This window comes from Oncorhynchus keta, chromosome 14 (genome assembly GCF_023373465.1).
Source record: "Oncorhynchus keta strain PuntledgeMale-10-30-2019 chromosome 14, Oket_V2, whole genome shotgun sequence".
Classification (NCBI taxonomy): Eukaryota; Metazoa; Chordata; class Actinopteri; order Salmoniformes; family Salmonidae; genus Oncorhynchus; species Oncorhynchus keta.
This window is the reverse complement of record NC_068434.1, coordinates 36,097,815-36,123,792: the sequence shown is the minus strand read 5'-3', so window position 1 is coordinate 36,123,792 and position 25,978 is coordinate 36,097,815. Positions and strand designations below refer to the sequence as shown.

The following is a 25,978-nucleotide window of genomic DNA, read 5'->3' as shown; positions in this document are numbered from 1 at the left end:
AGGTTTCTAGTTGTCAAGCCTTCTAGACCTCTATCAAATTGAAAACACTAGATAAGAAGCTGCTGTGGAGGTTGGTGTAGCAGTGTTGCTAAATGGTGAAAAGCTGATATCACAGAATGATGCATGGATAGGAAGCATGCCACAGTCTTATTCCCTTATACTTGGTGCACGTCTAGATGTTGAAAAATTAAGATTTCAAACATATGAGTGAGAAGTTTGAACAGCATTAATTATGGAAGCTGCATACAATATTGATGATATGGACAAGTAAGATCATAGGAAACCTCTCAACCACGATTGGGTACCACATAGATGAGGGCGGGGTTCTGCACGATATTGCAACACGCTCTCCCACAACCTGTCTGGCTGCTGTGGTAGCGCGGAAAAGGAACGGACGCGTACGTTTACCGAGCAGTCCGTCCGTTCTGAAGCGACACCGAGGGGAGGAGAGCGGCGAAAATGACGACCAACATCCGATACAAGAGCCGTATCCCGATCAAATCGGGTAAGCATAAGGATAATAATTACGATTATGCATAAATGCAATTATAACGCAGTCCATTTCAATTATTGTCTTTCTCTGTCGGTCTCTCTCGCCTTCTAAATTCTCTATGGGCGTCGTTCTGCATCTCTCCACCTGTGTTTCATCCCCCACAATGACCAACAGACGAGACAGTTGAGGTAAGGACAACGTTTATTCCTATTTCTATTAAAAAAATATGTACAAAATTGTTATCTGTGTTCAACGCTTTTGATCTAGGTCTAGGCTTTTAGGCGATACATAGAATCATATTTCATATCAAGCGTGGTAGCCTAGACACTCAGTGTTTTTCCCCAAATTCGCTTCGTATGGCGTCATATAGCCTAGATAGCCTATGTAGCAAGCCTTGGCCTAGCAAACGTGAGCTGCATCATCATTCCGATGCCCTAAAGATTACTACTGTTGTTGTCTTGCCACCGCAATACAGGGTAGAGGGAGCATCACACAGCCAGAAGGATAAGATGTCATTTATGCATACAGACACAAGATGCATACGCAGCGAGTGGTACCCAAGGGCTCGCCTCTCATCCTCGGGCATCCATGCATCATTCTAGGCAAGCCACTTGTTGTGGGTGTGAAAGTGACCCGCTCCCTATAGTTACTGGAAAGCCTATTGGTCTAGTCAGCCTACTGGTCTTTCCCTCTGTAATCCCGGGGTTGCTTGCAATTTTATAGATTTCCTTGAGTGAGCCCTGTGTGTGTCCGTATGTAGCTCAGCTCATGTAGCTTGGTGGGAGACCAGCAGCACACTGAGTCTCAGGTGTATGATCTCCTCTCTCTTTGCTCTGGGGGTGAGGATGACAGAAGCTTTAGATGCTGTTCTGTTTGAAGGTTGTTGCTGGAACCTTGTGTAGCTACATTGTAAGTAGGCAGCATGCAGCAATGGTAACTTAAGGCATAATGTTAGCAGAAGTCTAACTCAGTCAAAGCTAATTGCGAAACATATTGTAAGGCTTCTATATCCTGACCTTGTTGACAGTATAGTGTTACGGTCATTCAGAGGCTATGGCTCCCGTAGGTCCACTGGTCCTTGCTGATCTTTCTGGTGTTCACACATACTGCAAGCAGACATAATTCATATTGTTTGAACTGTAAGCAGATAGATTTTCAGTAAGCCTGTGAAATCACATGGGCAGCATTGCGGAATGAACCTCGCTCCAAGACCTTGACCTTGATTACTACAGTGCAGTTAATACAGTAGCAAAAGCCTGTGTGTGGATTTGGAAATGTTCAGCGTGGGTGCGTGTTCAGCGTGGGTGCGTGTTCAGCGTGGGTGCGTGTTCCCCAAGGAATTTCTTCAATTGTTTTTCCCTGTAAGAACTTTTCTCTTTTTTATTTATATTGCTGAGATTGTATCATACTGTTTGTGCGATGCAAAACTGTGTTGGAGATATTCAAGTAGCATGTCTGTTGCCACAGCACACCCACACACTCTGCCTGATCTGGCCGGGTGCTTAGGGGGAGTGGTTTCTTGGATAGTGAGAGGGACTAACCTGTATGTGTGTGTGTCAGTCAAAAGTTCTGATAGGGGTTGCTTATATTTGTCCTGTTTCACATATGTACAAGTGTGTAGTATGAAATGGAAATGTGTTTTTTGCACATCCCACTCCACCTGAGACCCTCAGAGTTGGGTCATGGCCAGGGTGTGTGTATGAGGGAGATGAAGAAGCCCTTCATCCCCCTTTGCCGCCCTCTTTCTTTCCTCCTGCTATGATAATTATTGTTTCTTGGAAGCATCTTTCTCTTATGCTTCACCAAACTGGGCCTGCCAATCACAGTCTGGTGTGCTGGTACGTTGCTAGGGAACAATTTTATCCATTTTCCTCACTCTGAGAGGCTGGGAGAGGAACCTATCCGCAATTCCTCAGGATGATTGACGTGTTTAGGCGTAGATTTAACGACACCCAGTTATGACAGATCTATGATGCTGTGGAATCTATAGTTCTCCTTGGCACCCGTATACTCGCATGGTTTCTCAGGTCTAAATCAGGCGTGAGGAAAGATGTACTCATTAACTTAGCTACCTATGAACACACGCGCCTCAGAGTTTCTGATTGAAAAGATAGTGTAGGTTAGTATTCACACAATGTGTTTATCAGCCGAGGCCATCCATTCATGGTTGTCATGGGAATTCCAAGCCTATTTTGATTCATTTCCATGTTCCTACTGGCACTCTGTACAGCACTCCACACCCTCCACTAGATTCACTAGATTCACTTTGCACTTTTAATAGAAAAGGCCCCTATCTGTTTCTGGTTGTTTACAGTAAATTGCCTGACCTGTTAGCTCAACTTTCAACTCTCCTGAGTGTCTTCTGTGTGTTTGTCTTTGTTCTTTATCTAAACTGAAATGGTTCTGCTCTCTGGCATCTGATGTCATTGTCATGGTGAAAACATGTATGCAATGCCAATGATCCAGTAGAGCGAGAGTTAAGAGAGGGAGTTCACAACCACACACGTGAATAACAAGTTTATCTCTAACCCCAGGTCTCCCTCTTTCCCTGTACAGCTTGCCATGTCTCAGCCTTTGGGTAGGCATTTAAAAAGCTGTTGAAAATAACCCATGCCTGACCCAGATAGAAGGATTCCAAACCCATTTTCAAGAATGAAGAGTTTGGGTGACCTCGATAAACTTGGAGATTAGATGATGTTAGGGGGTGAGGAATCAGAGATTTGGGTCTAATCTAAGATCTAATGAAAATGATAAGGTGAATTAGAGGACTACCTTTACCTCCTACTGTGGGAAGAAAAGCTCCCTTGAGGAATTTTGAAAGATGCTTAACTGACAACTAACTGTAAGATGAATGAAAGCCATATAATGGACCATTAGGAAGCGGAACCTTCTTACTATGGTGGTGCAAATTGAGCTGATAAACGCTGAACACAGATTCCGCCTTGTTTAGGGGACATTACCAAACATGATCTGATAATGAAATAATAAAATGTGTTGTCATTATGGCATACCCAGTTAAACCTGTCCTTGGCAAACACAATAAAGGTCATCCGTGTGTGACTCGTCTGCAGGAATGTCTAGTTCCCATTACCTGTGACGCAATATCTCTTTCCTTTCCACTGTATTGTATCCTGGCGGACTCCCTGGTGACCTGCCCCTTGCTGCTGAATTGGCAGATGCAAATGCTAGGATGCGCTGGTCAAGTGTCCCTCTATTCCCCCACTTAAACCCCTGTTCCATTCCTGCCTCGGCAATTCATGTAGATCTGAAAGGATCATACAGTGCATTCGGAAAGTATTCAGACCCCTTGACTTTATCCACATTTTGTTACCTTACAGCCGTACTCTAAAATGGATTAAATTACATTGTTTTCATCATCAATCTACACACATTAACCCATAATGACAAAGAGAACCGTTTGAGATTTTTTGTTGTTGCTGCATTTTTTTATATAAAAAACAAAGTATTTAGACCCTTTGCTATGAGACTCGAAATTGAGCTCAGGTGCATCCTGTTTCCGTTGATCATCCTTGAGCTGTTTCTATAACTTGATTGGAGTTCCCCTATGGGAAATTCAATTGATTGGACATGATTTGGAAAGGCGCACACACACCTGTCTATATAAGGTTCCACAGTTGGCAGTGCCTGTCAGAGCAAAAACCAAGCCATGAGGTCAAAGGAATTGTCCGTAGAGAACCGAGACATGATTGTGTCGAGGCACAGTTCTGGGGAAGGGTACCAACAAAAAAAAGTCTGCAGCATTGAAGGTCCCCAAGAACAGTGGCCTCCGTCATTCTTAAATGGAAGAAGTTTGGAACCACCAAGATTCTTCCTAGAGCTGGCTGAGCAATTGGGGGAGAAGGGACCTGGTCAGGGAGATTACCAAGAACCCGATGGTCACTCTGGCAGAGCTCCGGAGGTCCTCTGTGGAGATGGTTGTCCTTCTGGAAAGTTCTCCCATCTCTGCAGCATTCTACCAATCAGGGCATTATGGTAGTGGCCAGACGGAAGCTACTCCTCAGTAAAAGGCACATGACAGCCCACTTGGAGTTTGCCAAAGGGCACCTAATGGACTCAGATCATGAGAAGGCTAAAGATTGAACTCTTTTGCCTTCACGTCTGGAGGAAATCATGCTGTGGGGATGTTTTTCAGAGGCAGGGACTGGGACACTCGTCAGGATCGAGGCAAAGATGAACGTAGCAAAGTACAGAGTTCCTTGAAAATAACCTGCTCCAGAGCGCTTAGGACCTCCAGACTTGGGTGAAGGATTCACCTTCCAACAGGACAGCGACCCTAAGCACACAGCCAAGACAATGCAGGAGTGGCTTTGTGACAAGTCTCTGAATGTCCTTGAGTGGCCCAGCCAGTGCCCGACTTGAACCTGATTGAACATCTCTGGAGAGACCTGAAAATAGCTGTGCAGCGATGCTCCCCATCCAACCTGACAGAGCTTGAGAGGATCTGCGGAGAAGAATGGGACCAAATATAGGTGTGCCAAACTTGTAGTGTCATACCTAAGACTTGAGGCTGTAATCGCTGGCAAAGGTGCTTCAACAAAGTATTGAGTAAAGGGTCTGAATAGTTATGTAAATGTGATATTTCATTTTTTTTTTACACATTTGCAAAACTTTCTAAACATGTTTTTGCTTTGTCATTATGGGGTAGTGTGTGTAGATTGGGGAGGGGGGGACAATTTCATCCATTTTAGAATAAGGCTGTAACTTAACAATGTGGAAAAAGTCAAGAGGTATGAATACTTTCCGAATGTATGTGGTGGCTAACAGTTCCACCTTGTGATCTGATGGGTCTTTAGAGATCTACTGAAGTGCTTACATAGGATGGGCTACGGGTCCATTTGGAGCTAGGCTGTGGAAGAGCCTATTGTTTTGCTGAATGGACAGACGCTAACGCTAGGCTACGCTATGCTAGCCAAGTGTTCTTTAGAAGGCCTATTGTTGCCAGGCCAATTACATGCTGTTAGATTAGCATGCTGAAGAGCCTAGCACCCAGAGACTCACGTCTCCAAGTAGAACAAACACTACGGATGGGGGGGATGGGGGTCCAAAGAGCCTCTTTCTCTCACACTCATTCTCATCTTCAGTCTCTCAATTTTTCAAATTCAACTGTCATTCCCTGTCTCTTCCCCCTTCACCCCCTCTACCTCCCTCCATTCTGCTCTCTCTATCACTTTCCCTTTCTCTGTACGCATCTTTGGTCTAACACCCTGCCACAGTTTTGTTTCTGCTTTCGGACTTAATTGTGTGTAAAGGCATGGTTGGGCAGGACTGAGATGTCTTCAGGAAAGGTCACCTCTCTTTATATCTATGTCACAGAATGCATCCTCTCCACATCTTCTGTCTCTGGAGGTGTGTGTGTGTTTGTGTGTGGCACGAGTGTTTATGTATTTGCGTACTTGTCCACAGTAATAGGTGTGTAGTTTACTGCTGTGGCCTTTTTCAGAAGAGCTTCCGGAAAGACCAACAGCCAACAAGTAGACCAGTGCATCTAACTGTGTGACTGACTGATCTCTGGACCCATGCCTCTGGACCCAGCACGAAGGCTGTGTCTCTCTAAAGGGAAGGAAGTCACTGAGCATTCAGACTGTATATATTTGACTTCTAGTTGCGGTCAGCTGTGTGTGTGTGTGTGTGTGTGTCATTCTGTCATCAGGAGGACTGGGCTTGGCCTCCGATGGCTGTCAACGTTTAATACCCAGCACCTCACATTGTGGAATGTTTTGACTGACTAGCCCCTAATAACACATTAGCAGAGCCCAAGGTATCTGTGGTTGTGTCCCAATGGGCCCTGGTCAAAAGTAGTGCTCTATAAATGGAATAGGGTGCCATTTGGGAAGCATACAGTGTGATAGTCGCAGCAGACAGACAGCTTACTGGTTTCTCCGATCATATTTAATCCACAGAGGTCAGGATAGACAGACACAGGAGGTAATGGATGGGCTGGAGATGGTTATTACTGCCTGACTGTGTCCCTGAAAAGTGGCTTCCACATGGCCTCCCTTAAACACTGTCCATAGGATGTGGTTTATTAAACTGATGATGTCAGCTGTATCCATGTGTGTATGTTTACGTGTGTGCACGTGCATCAGGTTGTGTCGGTGTGTGTGAAGTTGAGTGAGAGAGCTCAAGGTGCAGTGACCTACTAGAGGGACAGCTGGCCACTGAGCGAAAGAGGGAGGGGCCTGAAGGAGTATATTGTGATGTCACTCTAGGACCTCTGTTCTATTCAAATGAATCCCCCCTTTTTTGTTTCTCTCTCAAGAGTCAAGTTTTCCTTCAATTGCTAGTATCTGATGTGTTCCTATCTCTTCCTAAAAAACATTAGCCTGGCTATATAGTAAAGAACATTTCTGTTGCCAATGCCTTCATAATGTACTGTACCCTGTTCTGTTAAGGTGGGCTCCCAAGTGGCACAGCGGTCTAAGGCACTGCATCTCAGTGCAAGAGACATCCAGGCTGTATCACATCCGGCTGTGATTGGGAGTCCCATAGGGTGGTGCACAATTGGCCCAGTGTCGTCAGGGTTTGGCTGGGGTAGGCTGTCATTGTAAATAAGAATTTGTTCTTAACTGACTTGCCTAATTAAATAGAGGTTAAATACATTTTTTAAATAAAAGCTCTGTCTCCCTCATGTGAAGTAGCTTGGTATTACAGCTTCTGGAGACGTCCCATGAAGAAAGGTCCTTGGGATCCACAGTGTGTTCAGGCTTTCGTTCCAACCCTGCACTAATACATCTGATACAGCTATTCAAGAGCTTGATTAGTAGTTAGAATGTCCTCTGTAGATGTTGCCCATTCTGTCTGGGGTATCATAGGTTTCTGAGCTCCAGTTGTCCTGAAACCTGTGTCCCGTCCTGAACCCACCACTGAGCCCACCCACACACACCGTAGGCCAACATCTGGCAACAATTGTTCACCACGCCCTGTCTTGTTTCACAGTGTTTGGAGTAGTTGGGCCTCTGGTACCACTCTGGTACCGCTACATGACTTGGTGCATGGCTGATGTGCAGTCTAGACGTTGGCTAGGTTCTTCATTTTATCATTCATCTCTGGCTAGTGTTATCCCAGGGGTGGGTTGAGAGTCCCTACTAGCTTCACTAAGCTCTGTGTGACGAGTTACTGACTCGTACAAGTCCACACTTGAACCACACAGAGGGTTTGTGTCTCTGTTAAAAGACACTGTGTTGTTCTTTGACAAATGATCACTATTATGGTCCGATATGGGCTAGATCGTTTAGCCCTCCTGTCTGTCTCTCGCGCTCTCTCGCTCTGGGCTGCTATAGGTCGTTACTGTAGCAGTCAGTGTTTTATTTATCTAACGGTCGAAAAGGGGGAGGGACAACTGGGTGAATGAATGAGTGTCTTTTATGCCTTCACTCTCCCCCATCCCTCGCTTCCTCCCCTAAACTGCTACCTCTTACTACCTTTCTCTCTCCCATTTTATTTCCTCTTGTCAACCCCCCCCATTAGCTCTCTCTCTGACAGTATTCCTCCCTACCTGTCTGAACAGGGAGCAGTGGGGCAGAGGAGAAAGGGTGGAAATAAAGGGAGATGAGGAGAGAAGGAGTAGGAACAAAGGAGTAGGAACAAAGGACCTAACAGGAAAGACGAGTGTGGACGAACGGAGGATTACAGAGGAGTAGAGGGTGCATAAGAGAAGCGTTCTGGCTGCGTGTGAAGAGGTTGCTCTGTTTTTGTCCTCTGTTGGAAAACATTTCTCCTATTGGTGTGGTGTTGGCTTGGTATGGATGCTATCATGCTGCAGGAGAAACTGGTGGAACGCTTGCTTTGCCCTCGAGTCAGAACCTCCAGGCAGAAGGTAAATCATCTGGATCAGGTGAGAGAGGGGATAGAGGGACACTGAGGAGAGAGAAGGGAGAGTGGGGTCAATGTCTCACACTCACGTCAGTTAACTCTCATAAAAACACCTTTCTCTGTCTCTAACGTGTCATGTTAATATGGAGGTGTGTAGGACATACATGTTGTCTTATGTCATGTCCTGATGGGTTCATGAAGGATTTATGGATAGTTTGTTTGTTCTGTCTGTGGGATTTGTGTTCCCACACACACCCTAGAAGTAAACCAGAAGTTTGTATGATTCCTCATAGGTTATGAATCCAGCGCTGTAGATTTCCGTGTTCTCTGTGTGTGACTTCAGCCCTGGCTCTAGTCCATGTCTACGCATGCTGTGTGTATGTGTGGTTAGTTAAGCCGTGCCCTAGGGGCTGTCGGAATTGCATATGACAACTTATAATAGACCCTGACTGAGTATTTCTTTGGCATGTGTGTTTGTTTTTGGGTTTAAAAAGGACCATTCAGGTCTGGTCAATACAGCCTCTGTCAGCCTCTGTTGGCTGCCAGACTCTGGCCTTGGTAGACTGGCAAGGGTGTGTGTGTGTGTGTGTGTGTGTGTGTGTGTGTGTGTGTGTGTGTGTGTGGAGTCTTCAGTTTTGTAGGGGCAGAGTAAGGAGCAGCTTTGGATGATGTGTGAATGGTGTCAGAAGGGGATGGGGAGAGCTGCCAGATGGACAGCTGTGCACTCCATTGTGTAGTGGCAAAGTCATAGATCGGTCATACTTTTCTCTCACTGTGTGTGGAAAAAGCACAGCGCCAGGTCTTAGAGATTTCAAAATGGAATGTTATGAATGCACCCCCCTTTCCCTTCCTCCTATTGTCAATGGATTTCTCCAAACTGTAATTGTAGCATGGTGGGTTGAAATTTCAATTGTATTTTAATTTCAATGGTAGTTTTGCGCTCATTCAGCTCTTGGAAATGTTGCTTTGAACTGATCTCTCTCGCTCTCTCTTTCTCGCTCTCTCTGCTCAGGAGAAGCAGTATGTGGGTTTTGCTACCCTCCCTAACCAGGTGCACAGGAAGTCAGTGAAAAAGGGATTTGACTTCACCCTCATGGTCGCTGGTCAGTGAAAGTATTGATTGTAGCCTTCTTAAAAAAGTAAAACGACCCAGTGCTATTAAGTACTTAGTGTGTGTTCATGAATGTTCACTCTGGCCTCCCGAGTGGCGCAGTGGTCTAAGGCATTGCATCGCAGTTGCTAGCTGTGCCACTAAGATTCTGGGTTATTAGAATCCAGGCTCTGTCGCAGCCGGCCCCGACCGGGAGACCAATGGGGCTGCTCACAATTGTACCAGCTTCGTCCGGGTTAGGGGAGGTTTGGCCGGCAGGGATGTTCTTGTCCCATCGCGCACTAGCGACTCCTGTGGTGGGCCGGACGCAATGCACGCTGACACTGTCGCCAGGTGTACAGTATTTCCTCCGATACATTGGTGCGGCTGGCTTCAGGGTTAAGTGGGCATTGTGTCAAGAAGCAGTGCGGCTTGGTTGGGTCGTGTTTCGGAGGACGCACGGCTCTCAACCTTCTCCCGAGTCCGTACGGGAGTTGCAGCGACGAGACAAGACCGTAACTACCGATTGGATACCATGAAATTTGGGGAGAAAAATGGGTAAAAAATCAGTTAGTGTTGGCTGTGTGTGTGTTGCTGACTGTTAGAAACATGTTGTATAATGCTGTATGTTTGTCATGTTACAGGAGAGTCTGGTATGGGTAAATCTACTCTGGTCAACAGCCTGTTCCTCACAGACTTGTACAAGGACAGGAAACTTCTCAATGCTGAGGGTGAGAAACGCACACACACACCTTCAAACGTCAACAGCTAAATAAAGTGCCATCTCATCAGAGGTTCTCTTCCCTCCCTCCCTCCATCTCTACCTCTCGCCTTCCCTTTCTCAGAGCGTATCAACCAGACAGTAGAGATCATTAAGCACACAGTGGACATTGAGGAGAAAGGAGTGAAGCTGAAGCTGACCATTGTAGACACACCAGGCTTTGGAGACGCTGTCAACAACAATGAATGGTGAGACCTCTCTGGTCCTCTACTAATCCTGGCCCTGTCCTGTCCTACAGACTCTTTAACCTTTTACTGCAGTGGGCTAAATCAGGGTCACACAGGGGATTCTTGGAAGTCTTAAACAAATCTACTTTTAAACAGAAGTATACACCTCACACACATGGGTTGTGGGCTTAAAAAGAAGACACCTGTACCATGTCAGATATAGAGTTAAAATCTATTACATTTTGAGTTTGCATCCCAATATTACACTTCATAAACTGTGTGGTTCGAGCCCTGAATGCTGGTTGGCTGAAAGCCATTGAATATCAGACAGTATACCCCCATTTTATTTTATTTTTTCAATAAATGTTTACAGCTCTAATTACGTTGGTAACCAGTTTTATAAAAGCAATAAGGCACCTGGGGGGTTTGTGGTATATGGCCAATATATCACAGCTAAGGGCTGTATCCAGGCACTCTGTGTTGCGTCGTGGATAAGAACAGCCCTTAGCCGTGATATTCTGGCCATATACCAAACCTCCCAATGGCCTTATTGCTTAATTATATACATCCCAGAAGACTGTAATGCAATGAAACCACTTGACATAGAAACACCCGATTTTCAGCTTTACATTTAAAAAAAATGAACAACATTCTAGCCATGAGGCCACTAAAGGGTGATTTTGGTCATTTTGACTGCAGGAAAGGGGTACGGCTTCTGTATGGGTTAGTAGATTGACCTAAAGTAGGAATGATGGCGGCAATGAATCTTGTATGTTGTTCCTGTAAGCATTGACTGATTGTGCCGTGTGTGAGTGTAGCTGGAAGCCGATCACCGACTACATTGACCAGCAGTTTGAGCAGTACTTCAGGGACGAGAGTGGACTGAACAGGAAGAACATCCAGGACAACAGAGTCCACTGCTGCCTCTACTTCATACCTCCATTTGGACATGGGTAACAAGCATACACAGACAGAGGAATGTGATGGGCTAATGACCGGTATAGCTGTGATGACTAGATTGTAATACAACATCCTGAGTGTGATGACAGGAGGAGGATATACCTTTAGGATCCTATGTAAACAGCACCAATACAACTCAATCACAAACACTGTTATAATTCTCAACCTTACTCATAGTCAGTGCGTGCTTTTCCTCCATGGCACACACACACGCACTGACCAGGTTGTTTCCTCCTATCCCTTGTAGACTGCGTCCAGTAGATGTGGAGTTTATGAAGGCTCTCCATGAGAAGGTGAACGTGGTTCCTCTCATCGCCAAGGCTGACTGTCTCACTCCCAGCGAGATCAAGAAACTCAAAGACCGGGTGAGTCCATCAGAGCAGACAGACTGCAACTGCTGAATCATGTCTCGGGTTAATTTGGTTTATTTAAGAGCAAGTCCCTCAGAGCTTCTGCACTCCCCCTCCAAGCAATGTCTCACCCAGTTGTGTGTGTGTGTGTGTGTGTGTAGGTCCGTGATGAGATTGAGAGGTTTGGCATTAAGGTGTACCAGTTCCCAGAGTGTGACTCTGATGAGGATGAGGAGTTTAAACAACTGGACAAAGAACTGAAGGTGAGACACACAGCTGAAGACTGAACATCAATAAGACATCTACAAGTGGAACGAGACCACTAAACTCAACCATCCCTTGTCAATCTATCATGCCAAATCCTGTGTGTGTAGGAGTGCTGTCCGTTTGCAGTGATCGGCAGTAACACTGTGGTTGAGGCCAGGGGCCAGAGAGTAAGAGGGAGACTTTACCCATGGGGCATTGTGGAAGGTGGGTGACAACAATGGAGGACATAACAATATTACTCAAGGCTTTGACTGTTAAGTTGCATGGTAGAGCATGCTTTTCCTCACATATGACAATTTTTTAAGGAAAAATTACTAACTAAAACTATGAAAAACGACCAACTATCGCTGTCTCAACCAAAGCATTATGATTAGGCTCAGGAGTTCTTGCTCAGAACACTTGGTCAAGTAGAAATCCATGTCCCTAATATTACACAGTGCATCAGTTCTGGTGGATACAACAGAAGGAATGGTTTATCTTAGCAAATCATGTCAGTATAATATGACCCAGTTTGTCTGTTTTGTGTTTCAGTGGAGAACCAGTCTCACTGTGACTTTGTGAAGCTGAGGAACATATTGATCCGCTCCCACATGCACGACCTCAAAGACGTGACCTGTGACATGCACTATGAGAACTACAGAGCGCAGTGTATACAGGACATGACCAGGTGTGTGTGTGTGTGCTTGCATGTATGTGTGTATATATAGATATTACTGTAGAGGTCAGAGAGAATACAAAAGAAAGTATGAGTAGCTTGGTTTATTGCTGGTGTTGTCTTTAGTTTTGTTTATATCGCATGCCGTTGTGTATGAGTCTGTATTCATGTTCCCTGTGTGTTTTCCCCTCAGTAAACTGACGCAGGACAACCGAATGGAGAGCCCGATTCCCATGTTGCCCCAGCCCACCCCCGACGTGGAGACTGATAAACTCATCAAGATGAAAGATGAAGAGGTAATTATGGGTAAAACCACCCATACAGGCTAGTCTCCAGTTTATAGAAAGATGTCCTGTGTGAAAAGACACAAATGACATTACCACTCACTCTCTTTCTCTGCAGTTGGCGAGGATGCAGGAGATGCTGAATAAGATGCAGCAGCAGATCCATGATGGGAAGGACCAGTGAGCCCCTCTCCGGCAGACCCAGACTACAGCCCCACCTGCTGGCCAGCCACTGATTTACATCCATAACTTCAGATGAACAAATGCAAACAATACCATACATACCAACATGTTATTTACTGATATAATCAGCATTGTGTTGGGGGGACAGTTGCTATATATTCATTCATTGGTCATTTGTTTTTTTGGTGCTTTTTTTAATTTGTCTGTCCTGCAAGGAGAAATGTGGTGTGGATTTAGTTTATTACTGAACCTGATGTCCGTTTTGAACCCCATTTAATATTATGAACAGTCCTAGCATATGTCATAATATAAACATTTTATTTAAATGACCTGTTAAATGTATCTAATTTATAAATATGCTGAATACTTTTGGGATATTCTGTCAGGTTATGAATACGCGTAAGATGTTTTGTAAAACGGCAATATTACTGATGTTTGAGTCTGTTGATTTTGAGTGAGTGTGTCTGTGTGATTCGAGATGTATGACACTCTATTAGGAGAACCTTATTCTGCTTTGATACTGTGAGAATCTGTTTACCCTTTCAGTGGCATTTATTGTGCTTTTGGTACAGACTTAATAGGCTACCTAAAGAATCTAAACAAATGAAACGTATTAACTTTTTACTGCTAGTCTCTACTTCAACTTGTTGGGAAGACCCTTTTCGTTTTTCTTTTTTTTAACAATGTCTTGGCGCTTGCAAGTCAGATTGAGAATGTCTTCAGCGCCATTTGCTTACCTTACAGTGCATTGAGACCCGTTTGACTTACATAGCTAATGAAAGGGTAGGTTCGGTAAGTGGTGCATGTGCGAGCATGCTGAAGTTACTCATAACTGCTTAGAGCTTAATTTCCACTCTCATATGATGCAATGTGTTTGTTCTTAAATGCATTTTGAGCTATGCCTCGGTACCACTATGTGACTGTAAAAATAGGCAAACTTTTAAGAGCAGCTACTGTATATGCTTTTGTCCAATATAGCATATAGTGTGTGGTGTATGCTGCCCTCTGCCTGTGTTGTTCAGGATGGTGTTTGGCTTTTTATAGTGCTTGTGCTCAGAAACCATGCGGGAACTAGTGACCCGTTTATGATGATGAATAAACAGTCTGGATTCATGTGTTAGTTTTATTTAGCTGAATTATTTCCTAACTAAAGTACATGGTTTCTAGTACGATCTACAGGACACTAATATTTAGGCAAGTACGGAGCCCAAATGGCACAATGCAGGGAACAAGGTACCATTTGAGACACAGCCCTGAGACATCCTGTAGGCCCCATGCAGGCAGGCCTGTCTTCCTACTGTCATGACGTGGCCCTCTGAGTATTAGCGAGTGCCTTTCTCCGTCTTACACCCAGGTTCTGTTATCTCGGCTCGTACATTTCTAGAGGAGACTCTCTCCTCATGGCCAGGCATTATAGTCAGAGTTTCACAGAACAAAGGAACTTCTAATACATCACAGAACAAAGGAACTTCTAATACATCACAGAACAAAGGAACTTCTAATACATCACAGAACTTGAGAACTGAACAATATCCATGTTTTGGAGAATGTGGAAACGGTCGGTGGAAACTTCAGCTACGACTGGTCCATTTAGTTTTATGATTGTGACCTCAGGACAGCACATTACCATAACTCTGTTTATACAGGAGCCTCCGTTCTGAAGCTTGCATCTAATTATTGTATAAAATTAATGAGTAAAGATAACTAATTGTGTAATGTGATTTTAAAATTGTATTTCTGTTTAAAGTTTCACTAAGTCATTGGCCCGCCCCCATGAGCACAGACATCGATCTGGCGTCATGGGAAAGCTTTTCCACAGTCCAAATAAAAACCCCACCTGGAGAAGCCCACTTTCGACCATGCTGTACCTCGATTACCGAGAGGGCTAAGGTTTGAGTAGAGACCATGCATACCTTCAGTATAAGCTAAGGTTGTAATGGTTGTTAACCTCTGAGACTATCGATACCGACAGAATAAGAGCAAATCTTCTATACTAATTTCTAGTCTGCAGCTAGAATATATGTCGACTGAATGCGAAGATCGACAACCACCGAAACATTTATTCTATGAGAACATTTCTTAATGGGCCTCTGAAGTATTCATTCCAACAACGAAAGACTTCATGGGAGAGAGAAATTCAGATGAACTTTCCAGCAGAAAGACGGACGATTCCAACAGAGATCATGACGACACACTGAGCGTAAATATAAATATTGATTGCAATTATTCCCGAATGAGTGAGCGTTCATGTGCAAAGGATTAGCATTTCAATTATTATAATGATCAACTGTGTAGTGACACTTGTCTTTCGCGCACTTCTCAGTCCCTTTGTCTACCAAGCCGTCATACCGGTTTAACCCACTAAGGCACATCCCCTATAATTTCCTTGTAACCATGCCTACTGTTTGTTTGTTATGCATTTCTGTGATTATTTAGTTAGTAAATAAATGATTAAGACAATTGATGTATGAATGATTCATAGCAAAGACTGGGTTCGTGCAGATAACCAACAATTTACGACGTTTGGAATGAGACTAACGTGAGGTAAAGAATAATTCATAAATTAGAAGACTAATTGATCAGATATTAAAATATCTGAAGAGTTATATTCGGAAAATTAAAACTTTGTAATCTGAAGATTTTCCTGAGTGCCCCGACTTCCTAGTTAATTACATTTACATCATAAGTTTAATCACGTAATAATAATTACAGAGAATTGATTTGATAAAATAACAGTCTTCAATTTAATGATACCAAAGACACAACACACCTGTAGCTGAACAAAGCACTGAGTCACAATTTATCTCCTTGGACCTCACTACCCCTATGGCCCACAGTGTCAGATCTATCACTAACTTGCTGCCTTGCTGCAGCTATAGTATAGTTACTGTGGGAGATGGTGAACCCTACGAGCCGCTGTAGGGACAGTTTACCCTGGGTGGTACCAAGAGAGAAGGAAGTATTAACTGTATACATAAATCCCCCTGAAACTTACATCTGGCCTCCCAGACAGGAGCCTCTGTGGTCAGTAAATAAGGAATAAAAATGCTGCTGGCATCAAATAGACATGTCCTTCCTGTGTCCCATCAGAAGAGCGTGTGTGTGTGCATGTGAGTGTCAGGGTGCTTTATCAGTGCAAGCCAGCTGTGACTTCATACACGCTCATGCCTCTGAGTGACTTAGTAGCACAGTCTCACCAACCACTCCTGCCACAAACACACGCAAAGGTAAGTCACCATCTCCTAACCATAACAAGACCATTACACCTTTCAGTGTGACCATAACTTTACTGTTTTATTAGGCTGTCTCAGTGTATGATTGGAGAATGGTCTCAGACGTCTGAATAACCATGTCAAAGAGAAGTTTTTCTTCCAGCGGTAGTTGTAGAGAACTACTGTGGTGTATAACTGAACTGGGTAACACTTCATTTTAAAGGGTCCTTATTACAGTGTAATTACATATGTAATTACACTAACAAGTATTGTAATTGTAATAATTCATAGTTACACTTTAATAACATGTAAACGGGTGGCAATTGCAGTCTGTAATTACAGGGTTGTAACAAGGAATGCTTCTTACCGTGCTTGTTACAAATGTTAAAGATTCCGATAGCATCTCACCCTGCACAAACCACATGATAAGTGTTAGCCAATTGAAAACCGACCACCTCATTGAGACAACTCTCCAATAAAGATCTGGAGTCTGAATCCCAGGTCCAATGACAAAAACGGGTTTACAAACTGTTCACGTCAAAAAATACTTTCAATTGTTAAATAATGGGTCAATACCTTTAAGCACCAATTAAACTATTTTACACACGTTACATTGTCTAATAAGTCTAATAAGCTTGTTTGAATAACGGTTTCAGTGGCAATTTTAGCATGTAAATGTTGGTGGGGCAACAGAAAAGAATTATGGGATGCATGCCAGCAAAGCTACAACACAACACTAAACAATACATTAATTGCACTATACACTGCGACAGCTGAACCTTGTCTGGCAGCGAAACAGTTAATTCAGCCTCATTTTCTGCCTTATAAAAAACATAGCTGATACGGCTTACTTGCTTAAACAAATGTGGTTTCTACTGACAATTGAGATGTACAAACTATGCATAAGGGGATGACAAGCGGATAAAAGGCTATCCGTAATTTTGATTAAGACATCAATGAGCGAGCTAGGACAGACGTAGTCATAACTATTTGTTCAGCACTTTTGACATGTACAGTGATAGAATTCAGAACATGGGCCATTTTTACATTGTTCTCCCTGTACACCAAGTCAGAACCGTGGAATAAATAAAGGGGGCATATAAGCAGAGAATGAAAGCTTTTCCAATATTCTATGATTACATTTCTCAAAAACAGGTTACAGGCTACATGTGCACCACCAAGTCAGAACAGTAGGCAAAATTAAGAGGTGAATATAGACCAAATTATTAACAGCTTACTACACAACATACACTTTGTATTACTTTCTTAGCCACAGTATACATATCTCCCTGTCATATTACATCATTTATGCAGCAGCATACAATACATTTTTGGACTCGCCACTCATTGTTGAATTTGCGATTTCCAACTTGTCTCATGTTTGTGTCCAATGGCCGATGAGCACATACACGTTTTATCTATAATTTCTCTTAATTATTTATCTTCATATGACAAGGATTAAAAAGGATTTTCCAGTAGATTGTCGACTTCATTCATGATAATGACTGCTAGCTAAGATTTTGAAAGTATGATCGGTCCAATCAAAGCTACCGTAGATATAATGTGATTTGACATCATTGTATCTGTGGCCAGTGACCTTGAGCCTTCTTGGATGGCCACTTCTAACGTAGCTCTATGGCAGCACCCAAGGGGATTGCATTTTCTAAATCTACCATTAGACTTGGCGGTGACGTAGTATCCCCATGAGTGACAGAACACTGAGCCAATCACGGCGCAACACTCCATATTTTCTGCTGGCTTGCCCCACTACCACCGAAGCACTGAGCTAGGCTGAAACACTTCCATTTTGGAGCTGCCTTACTCAAGAAAACAAAAAGGAAACCATGTTTGTAAGCGGCTTTATTTAACTCAATTATATATTTTTTTCTGCATTGTTTGCAAACTGATATGTGACACATATTAATGGAAAAATAACATGCAAAACAGGCAAGCCCATTTGTTTTTTCAAAACATTTGTGGCAGAGCCCCGCCAGCGTCAACCACTGAATGGTTTATAAATGCACTTAAATGGTCATAAGACCATAATGTAACCTTGCAAGGGTTTCACTGTTGAGGAACATTCTCACTTTTGGATGGGATGCATTGGTGCAATTATTTATTTATCCAAGAATTAAGGCGTCATGTCAAGATCTGCCCATCTGCTCAACACACTCGAAATAAAGAAGACCTCGAACCTCCTCTCAGGAGTTGACGCTGACATCATGTAACAGTGAGCAAAGAACAGGCGGAGAAGGTCAGTTTGCGAAATCCAGACACGATTGCTGAGAAAGTGGTGTAGGTCAAAAACGTCATCGCGGGAATGAGAAAGTTGGTTTTCCATGCAATTTGTTTAGCCTTTTTTGATTCTTCAATTTAGTATAGTAGGTAGTTAGTAGGTAGTTATTTAGGTATCCCTGTACCCCAAGGGTATTACCTGCACGAAAGCACCAGCTGTTCTGGATGACTGTGTGATAACACTCTCGGTAGCCAATGTGAGCAAGACCTTTAAACAGGTCAACATTCACAAAACCGCGGGGCCAGATGGATTACCAGGACTTGTACTCAATGCATGCGTGGACCAACTGGCAAGTGTCTTCACTGACATTTTCAACCTCTCCCTGACTGAGTCTGTAATACCTACATGTTTCCAGCAGACCACCATAGTCCCTGTGCCCAAGGAAGCGAAGGTAACCTGCCTAAATGATTACCGCCCCTGTAGCACTCATGTCTGTAGCCATGAGGTGCTTTGAAAGGCTGGTCATGGCTCACATCAACAGCAGCCTCCCGGATACCTTAGACCCACACCAATTTGCATACCGCCCCAACAGATCCACAGATGATGCAATCTCAATTGCACTCCACACTGCCCTTTCCCACCTGGACAAAAGGAACACCTACAGTATGTGAGAATGCTGTTCAATGACTACAGCTCAGCATTCAACACCATAGTGCCCACAAATCTCATCACTAAGCAAAGGGCCCTGGGCCTGCAACTGGATACTGGACTTCCTGACGGGCCGTCCCAGGTGGTAAGAGTAGGCAACAACACATCTGCCATGCTGATTCTTAACACTGGGGCTCCTCAGGGGTATGTATTTTCCCCTCCTGTACTCCCTGTTCACCCACGACTGCGTGGCCAAACACGACTCCAACACCATCATTAAGTTTGCTGACGACACAACAGTGATAGGCCTGATCACCGACAATGATGAGACAGCCTATAGGGAGGAGGTCAGAGAACCGGCAGTGTGGTGCCAGGACAACAACCTCTTCCTCAATGTCAGCAAGGCAAAGGAGCTGATCGTGGACTACAGGAAAAGGCGGGCTAAACTGCCCCCCATTAACATCAACGGGGCCGTAGTGGAGCGGGTCGAGAGTTTCTTGGTGTCCACATCACCAACGATCTATAATTGTCCAAACACACCAAGACAGTCGTGAAGAGGGCACGACAAAACCGTTTTCTCCTAAGGAGACTGAAAAGATTTGGCATGGGGCCCCAGATCCTCAAAAAGTTTTACAGCTGCACCATCGAGAGCATCCTGACCGGTTGCATCACTGCCTGGTGTGGTAACTGCTCGGCATCTGACCGTAAGGCACTACAGAGGGTAGTGCGTACGGTCCAGTACATCACTGGGGCCAAGCTTTCTGCAATCCAGGACCTATAAAATAGGAGGTGTAAGAGGAAACCCCACAAAATTGTCAGAGACTTCGGTCACCCAAGTCATAGACTGTTTTCTCTGCTACCGCACGGCAAGCGGTGCCGGAGCGCCAAGTCTTGGACCAAAAGGCTCCGTAACAGCTCTACCCTCAAGCCATAAGACTGCTGAACAACGAATCAAATTCCCCCCTCCAATTGTTTTGTTCACTGCTGCTACTCGCTGTTTATTATCTATGCATAGTCACTTCATCCTTCCTAAATGTACAAATGACCTCTAACATGTTCCCCCGCACACTAACTCGGTACCGCTACCCCCTTTATATAGCCTTGTTATTGTTATGTTATTGTGTTACTTTTAATTATTTTTTACTTCAGTTTATTTGGTAAATATTTTCTTAACTCTTCTTGAACTGCACTGTTGGTTAAGGGCTGGTAAGTAACCATTTCACGCTAAGGTCTACACTTGTATTCGGCGCATGTGACAAATAAAGTTTGATTTGATATGTAAGGTAAAGAAATGTAAGGTATTTTACATGTTGCAATAAAGTTGACTAAAGTAGAAGCTCATCTTTTGTTTGTAGGTATTTTCACTTGGTAATGAGTAATAAGTCATTATATAGAACTTGCTCACAAAGTTACACTTCACTTTAAATAGCAAAATCCTGTGTAACAACTAGCGACAACCTTGTATTTATGCAGATATTACAGATATGTACTCTGTGGTGTATTACTGTGTTGATTTTCTGACTTGGAAACTCAACCAAGTTAACCCAGATGGTACAGTTTTTGGGAGAAAGTGCTAGCAACAACCTTGAGTGGAGATTTTGAAGAGTGGGCATTCATGGACAGGTAATTTGAGTCTTTTGAGTCTCCAACCGTTGTAGTCTCAGACACCCAGAGCCTTTGTTCACAGGGGGTTACAACCTTGTGATAGTCAGTACTGAATCAGATGCAGCTGAGAAGAAACTAAACACTAAATTGGTGAATTTAAGTGGAAACTTGCCCATTTTAACAGGCATGGTAACAAGCATTTGTTGTTACATCGCTGTAATTACAGACTGCAATTACCACCAGCTTCATGTTGTTATTACAGTGTAACTATGAGTTTTACAATTAACTACAATACATGTTACAGTCTAATTACACGTGTAAGTTAGTGTTACCCTGAATTGTCATTAAGCTCAAAGGTTAGATGTCATTTTCAAATCCTCAAAATATACATTACACAGTAGTAACTCATTCTTCCGTTCATGGTTAGATGTTAGTTATGTTTATAATATTAGGTTAACACTAACTCCAACTTTAACTGTTACATGGAGATGGGCAGGGTGATCTGCCTGACCCTGCAACGCTGTCCCAAATTGTGAATCCTCACTGTGCCTATTTTATCACATTTTATTTAACAAGGGGACTATTCCAGTGTTGTTAATCATCACTTTTTTTCAAGAATTCAAACTAGCATCTTTGGCACCCACTCTCCGGAAATATGTATTCCTTGGCGTGGCTATCTCCCTTGTTTGGAATGACATGTTCTCTTTTAACGACTAATTTCTCATACTAAAATGATATCTACATCCCTCACATGGCAGAGACGTCCACAAACATTAGTTGTAATTGTTTCCCCTCCACCCTTTCAGTATGACATATCCTCTCTCTCTCTCTCTCTCTTTCTCTCTCTCTAGAGTTGACAGTAAAGATGAGGGGGTTCCTGCCATGTGTGACCCCACTACTGGGTCTTCTCATCTTGTTGACCCCAGGGAGGGTTCAAGGGTCATCAAGCTGTCCCCTGTACTGCTCCTGTCATGGTGCTCAGGTAGACTGCAGCAGCCGTGCCCTCACCACCTCTTCCTTACCCTCCCGCTTCCCTCCTGCCACCACCGAGCTCCGTCTCCATGACAACCAGCTGACCACGCTCCCAAACAGCCTTCTGGACTTCCTCTCCTCCCTCCACTCCGTGTCGCTCCATGGAAACCCCTGGGCCTGTGACTGCAGTGTGCTCTACCTGCGTGCCTGGCTGCTCCGACAACCTGCCAGCTACACCAGCCACAGCAACATCACCTGCAGTTCCCCTCCCCGCCTGCGAGGGACGCTGGTGGTCTACCTGGCTGAGGAGGAGGTGCTGGAGTCCTGTCACTACTGGTACTGTGACTTGGCACTGGCCTCCCAGGTGTGTTTGTTTGTGTTTGTGGCGGTGCAGGCGGGGCTGCTGGGTGCTGTGGTCGTGTTCCTGAGGAGGTTTGAGAGCCTGTCCCGCGAGGCCCGGTGGACCACAGAGGAGAGCTTTGCTGGGGGGGAGGGGCTTACGAGTAATGAGTATAGTGAGTATGAGCCAATGAAGGAAAGCATCATCTGACGAGGGGAGGGGAGGGAAGGGCCAGGTAGGCAAGGAGAGTTAAGAGGGAGAGGAGACACTTGAAGGGGACAAGCTGGTGAGCAATAAAATGACGGAGCCCTTTCAGGTCTGTGGTAAGAAAAGAATGAGGATGAGGAGAAAAGGGCTTGTTAGATTCACTGGAAACAGGAGATTCCAGAAAAACTCGCAGGACAAGAAATTAGGCTAAATTGAAGTGGTTCTGCATCTATTTTCAGAGACTTCTTACAATGTGTTTGTTGGTTACATCAGTCAATAACACTGTTAGAATAATATATCATGCTATGAATCAATAGTACATAGAATATAATATAATTTACATTTAATAATACTGTTTTGTGTCATTGTTTTAAAGCTGCTATTTATCATTTATTTAGATAGCAATAATAAAACAAACAATTGTAAATGGGTGCATTTTTAAAGGTTTTGGATGTATATATACTTAACAAAAATATAAACGCGACATGCAACAATTTCAAAGATTTTACTGAGTTAGAGTTCATAAAAGGAAATCAGTCAATTGAAATTTCACATGACAAGGAATACAGATATGCATCTGTTGGTCACGGATACCTTTAAAAAAAGATCCGAAAACCAGTCAGTGTCTGGTGTGACCACCATTTGCCTCATGGAGCGCAACACATCTCCTCCGCATAGAGTTGATCCGGCTGTTGATTGTGTCCAGTAGCATGTTGTCCCACTCCTCTTCAATGGTTGTGAAAACTTTCTGGATATTGGCGGTATCTGGAACATGCTGTTGTACACGTCGATACAGAGCATCCCAAACATGCTCAATGGTGCAATGTCTGGTGAGTATGCAAGCCATGGAAGAACTGGAACATTTTCAGCTTCCAGGAATTGTGTACAGATCCTTGCGACATGGGGCCGTGCATTATCATACTGAAACATGAGGTGATGGCAGCGGATGAATGGCACGGCAATGGGCCTCAGGATCTCATTAAGGTATCTCTGCATTCAAATTGGCATTGATAAAATGCGATTTTGTCCATTGTCCATAGTTTATGACTGCCCTTTCCATAACCCCACCGCCACTATGGGGCACTCTGTTTACAACGTTGACATTAGCAAACCGCTCGCTCACACAACACCATACGTGGTCTACGGTTGTGAGGCCGGTTGGACGTACTGCCAAAATCTCTAAAACGACATTGGAGATGGCTTATGGTAGAGAAATTAACATAACACTTTCTGGCAACAGCTCTGGTGGACTTTCCTCTAGTCAGCATACCAATTGCACGCTCCCGCAAAACTTGAGACATCTGTGGCATTGTGTTGTGTTACAAAACTGCACATTTTAGAGTGGCCTTTTAATGTTTACAGCACAAGGTGCATCTGTGTAATGATCATGCTGTTTAATCAGCTTTTGATATTCCACACCTGTCAGGTGGATGGATTATCCTGGCAAAGGCTCACTAACAGGGATGTAAACAAATGTATGCCCAACGTTTGAGAGAAATAAGCTTTTTGTGTGTATGGAAAATTTCACTTATCTTTTATTTCAGCTCATGAAACATGGGACCAACACTTTACATGTTGCGTTTATGTTTTTGTTCAGTGTAATTACAATATGATGGTGAATCAGCACAATTTATATTTACTTGCAATACATGTTTGTGTTTATGTACTTTGATACAGCACGTGAGCTGTTGGCTATTTTCTATATTTTATTTGGAGGTTTTCATTATATAACATTCCTAATCCAGCCCATTAAAAATGACATTGGAAATATGTTTGTGAATTTTCATTCCAGTCGAAGTAGAAGCTTGTCTAATTGCCTGCAATGACATCCATTTTTTTTAGACCTAATAACTACAGCCAGAGCCATGTATTTCTACTCTATACATGGATCTAACTACAATAGGCTATTCCATATACTTCCACACAGCGCAGTGGAGAACACCATCATACAAATACACAGTATAGCTTTGTCATAATAGCTATTGTTTGTCAGTTTCATCACATAAAACATAAATATTCACTGGATCATTCAAAAATATTGCAATGCATAAAGAAATAGCTTGCAGAATAAAGTTTTAAGGAAGGAACTTTCCTACTCTGTGTCAGAACACAACGATTCATGTTGTTTACACGTGAGCTTCGGTGGAAAATTAGCTAGCATAATGGTGAACACTTTTGAACTTCTCTATCAAACATATTTGAACATATACAGTGCCAGTCTAAAGTTTGGACACACCTACTCTTTCAAGGGTTTTTCTTTATTTTTACTATTTTCTACATTGAAGAATAATAGTGATGACATCACAACTATGAAATAACACATATGGGATCATGTAGTACCCAACAAAGTGTTAAACAAAATAGATTTTAGATTCTTCAAAGTAGCCACCCTTTGCCTTGACAACAACTTTGCACACTCTTGACATTTTGTCAACCAGCTTCTTGAGGAATGCTTTTCCAACAGTTTTGAAGGAGTTCCCACATAAGCTGATTGGCACTTGTTGGCTGCTTTTCCTTCACTCTGCCTGCTGTCCAACTCATCCGAAACCATCTCAACTGGGTTGAGGTCGGGTGATTGTGGAGGCCAGGTCATCTGATGTAGCACTTCATCACTCTCCTTCTTGTTCAAACAGCCCTTACACAGCCTGGGGGTGTGTTTTGGGTCATTGTCCTGCTGAAAAACAAACGATAGTGCAAACCTGATCGGGTGGCATATCACTGCAGAATGCTGTGCTATCCATGCTGGTTAAGTGTGCCTTGAATTCTAAACAAATCACTGACAGGGTCACCAGAAAAGCCACACCATCACACCTCCTCCTCTATGCGTCACGGTGGGAACCACACATGCGGAGATCATCCGTTCACCTACTCTGCGTCTCACAAAGACACGGCGGTTGGAACCAAAAATCTCAAATTTGGACTCATCAGACGAAAGGACAGATTTCCACCGGTCTAATGTCCATTGCTTGTGTTTCTTGGCCCAAGCAAGTCTCTACTCTAAAAAGTTGATGTTGAGATGTGTCTGTTACTTGAACTCTGTGAAGAATTTATTTGGGCTGCAATCTGATGTGCAGTTAACTGTAATGAACTTATCCTCTGCAGCAGAGGTAACTCTGGGTCTTCCTTTCCTGTGGCGCTCCTCATGAGAGCCAGTTTCATCATAGCTTTTGATGGTTTTTGCGACCGCACTTGAAGAAATGTTCAAAGTTTATGACATGTTCCATATTGACTGACCTTCATGTCTTAAAGTAATGATGGACTGTCGTTTCTCTTTGCTTATTTGAGCTGTTCTTGCCATAATATGGACTTGGTCTTTTACCGAATAGGGTAACTATTGTTCTACAATGTAGATAATAGTCAAAATAAAGAAAGACCCTGGAATGAGTAGGTGTGTCCAAACATTTGACTGGTACTGTATATATATATATTTTTTTTTTCTATATAATTTAGCCAAAAAGGGTGGAAATTTATGACTGGGATATACTTTACAGACCAACAACATGAAACATGGGCAAATAGATAAAACTGAGTGTTTGTATTTATTTAGCTTTGCACCATAGTTTTTAAACCAAAGAAATGATCACACTTCCTGAATGTGGTGTCATTGTAGGAATGGGTTGTTTTCTTAAATGGAGAATTACAACTAACAGGATGGAAAGTGATATCAGGGACATACAGAAAAATCTGAAATAAAA

At 43.4% G+C, this 25,978-nt stretch overlaps 2 protein-coding genes across 6 annotated transcripts; both read left to right on the top strand.

Annotated features, from left to right (window-relative positions):
• The first annotated feature begins 46 nt into the window (after positions 1 to 46).
• septin5a (septin 5a) lies at positions 47 to 14,176 on the top strand. 4 transcript variants are annotated; one of them, XM_035785921.2, is made up of 12 exons: positions 47 to 505; positions 668 to 681; positions 9,339 to 9,429; positions 10,061 to 10,147; positions 10,262 to 10,385; positions 11,183 to 11,317; positions 11,572 to 11,689; positions 11,836 to 11,937; positions 12,049 to 12,145; positions 12,473 to 12,608; positions 12,790 to 12,892; positions 12,999 to 14,176. In XM_035785921.2, the coding sequence occupies exons 1-12, from the start codon at positions 460 to 462 to the stop codon at positions 13,062 to 13,064; spliced, it is 1,119 nt and encodes a 372-aa protein (XP_035641814.1). In that variant the 5' UTR covers positions 47 to 459; the 3' UTR covers positions 13,065 to 14,176. The 4 variants fall into 4 exon arrangements, with proteins under 4 accessions (XP_035641814.1, XP_052317641.1, XP_035641813.1 ...); XM_052461681.1 differs by lacking the exons at positions 47 to 505; positions 668 to 681 and adding an exon at positions 8,028 to 8,348; XM_035785920.2 differs by lacking the exons at positions 47 to 505; positions 668 to 681 and adding an exon at positions 8,029 to 8,330.
• Positions 14,177 to 16,172: 1,996 nt separating this feature from the next.
• gp1bb (glycoprotein Ib platelet subunit beta) lies at positions 16,173 to 24,053 on the top strand. Of its 2 annotated transcripts, none has more exons than XM_052461679.1 (2): positions 16,173 to 16,290; positions 21,616 to 24,053. In XM_052461679.1, the coding sequence occupies exon 2, from the start codon at positions 21,630 to 21,632 to the stop codon at positions 22,284 to 22,286; it is 657 nt and encodes a 218-aa protein (XP_052317639.1). In that variant the 5' UTR covers positions 16,173 to 16,290; positions 21,616 to 21,629; the 3' UTR covers positions 22,287 to 24,053. The 2 variants fall into 2 exon arrangements, with proteins under 2 accessions (XP_052317639.1, XP_035641812.1); XM_035785919.2 differs by having other exon boundaries at positions 16,184 to 16,290; positions 21,625 to 24,053.
• The last annotated feature ends 1,925 nt before the right edge of the window (positions 24,054 to 25,978 follow it).

Coding starts and splice junctions, on each gene's coding strand:
- septin5a (XM_052461681.1), top strand. CDS start 8,256: ATGGATGCTATCATGCTGCAGGAGAAACTGGTGGAACGCTTGCTTTGC. Junction 9,430..10,060: donor CTTCACCCTCATGGTCGCTG/GTCAGTGAAAGT, acceptor GTCATGTTACAG/GAGAGTCTGGTATGGGTAAA. Junction 12,609..12,789: donor TGTATACAGGACATGACCAG/GTGTGTGTGTGT, acceptor TTTTCCCCTCAG/TAAACTGACGCAGGACAACC.
- gp1bb (XM_052461679.1), top strand. CDS start 21,630: ATGAGGGGGTTCCTGCCATGTGTGACCCCACTACTGGGTCTTCTCATC.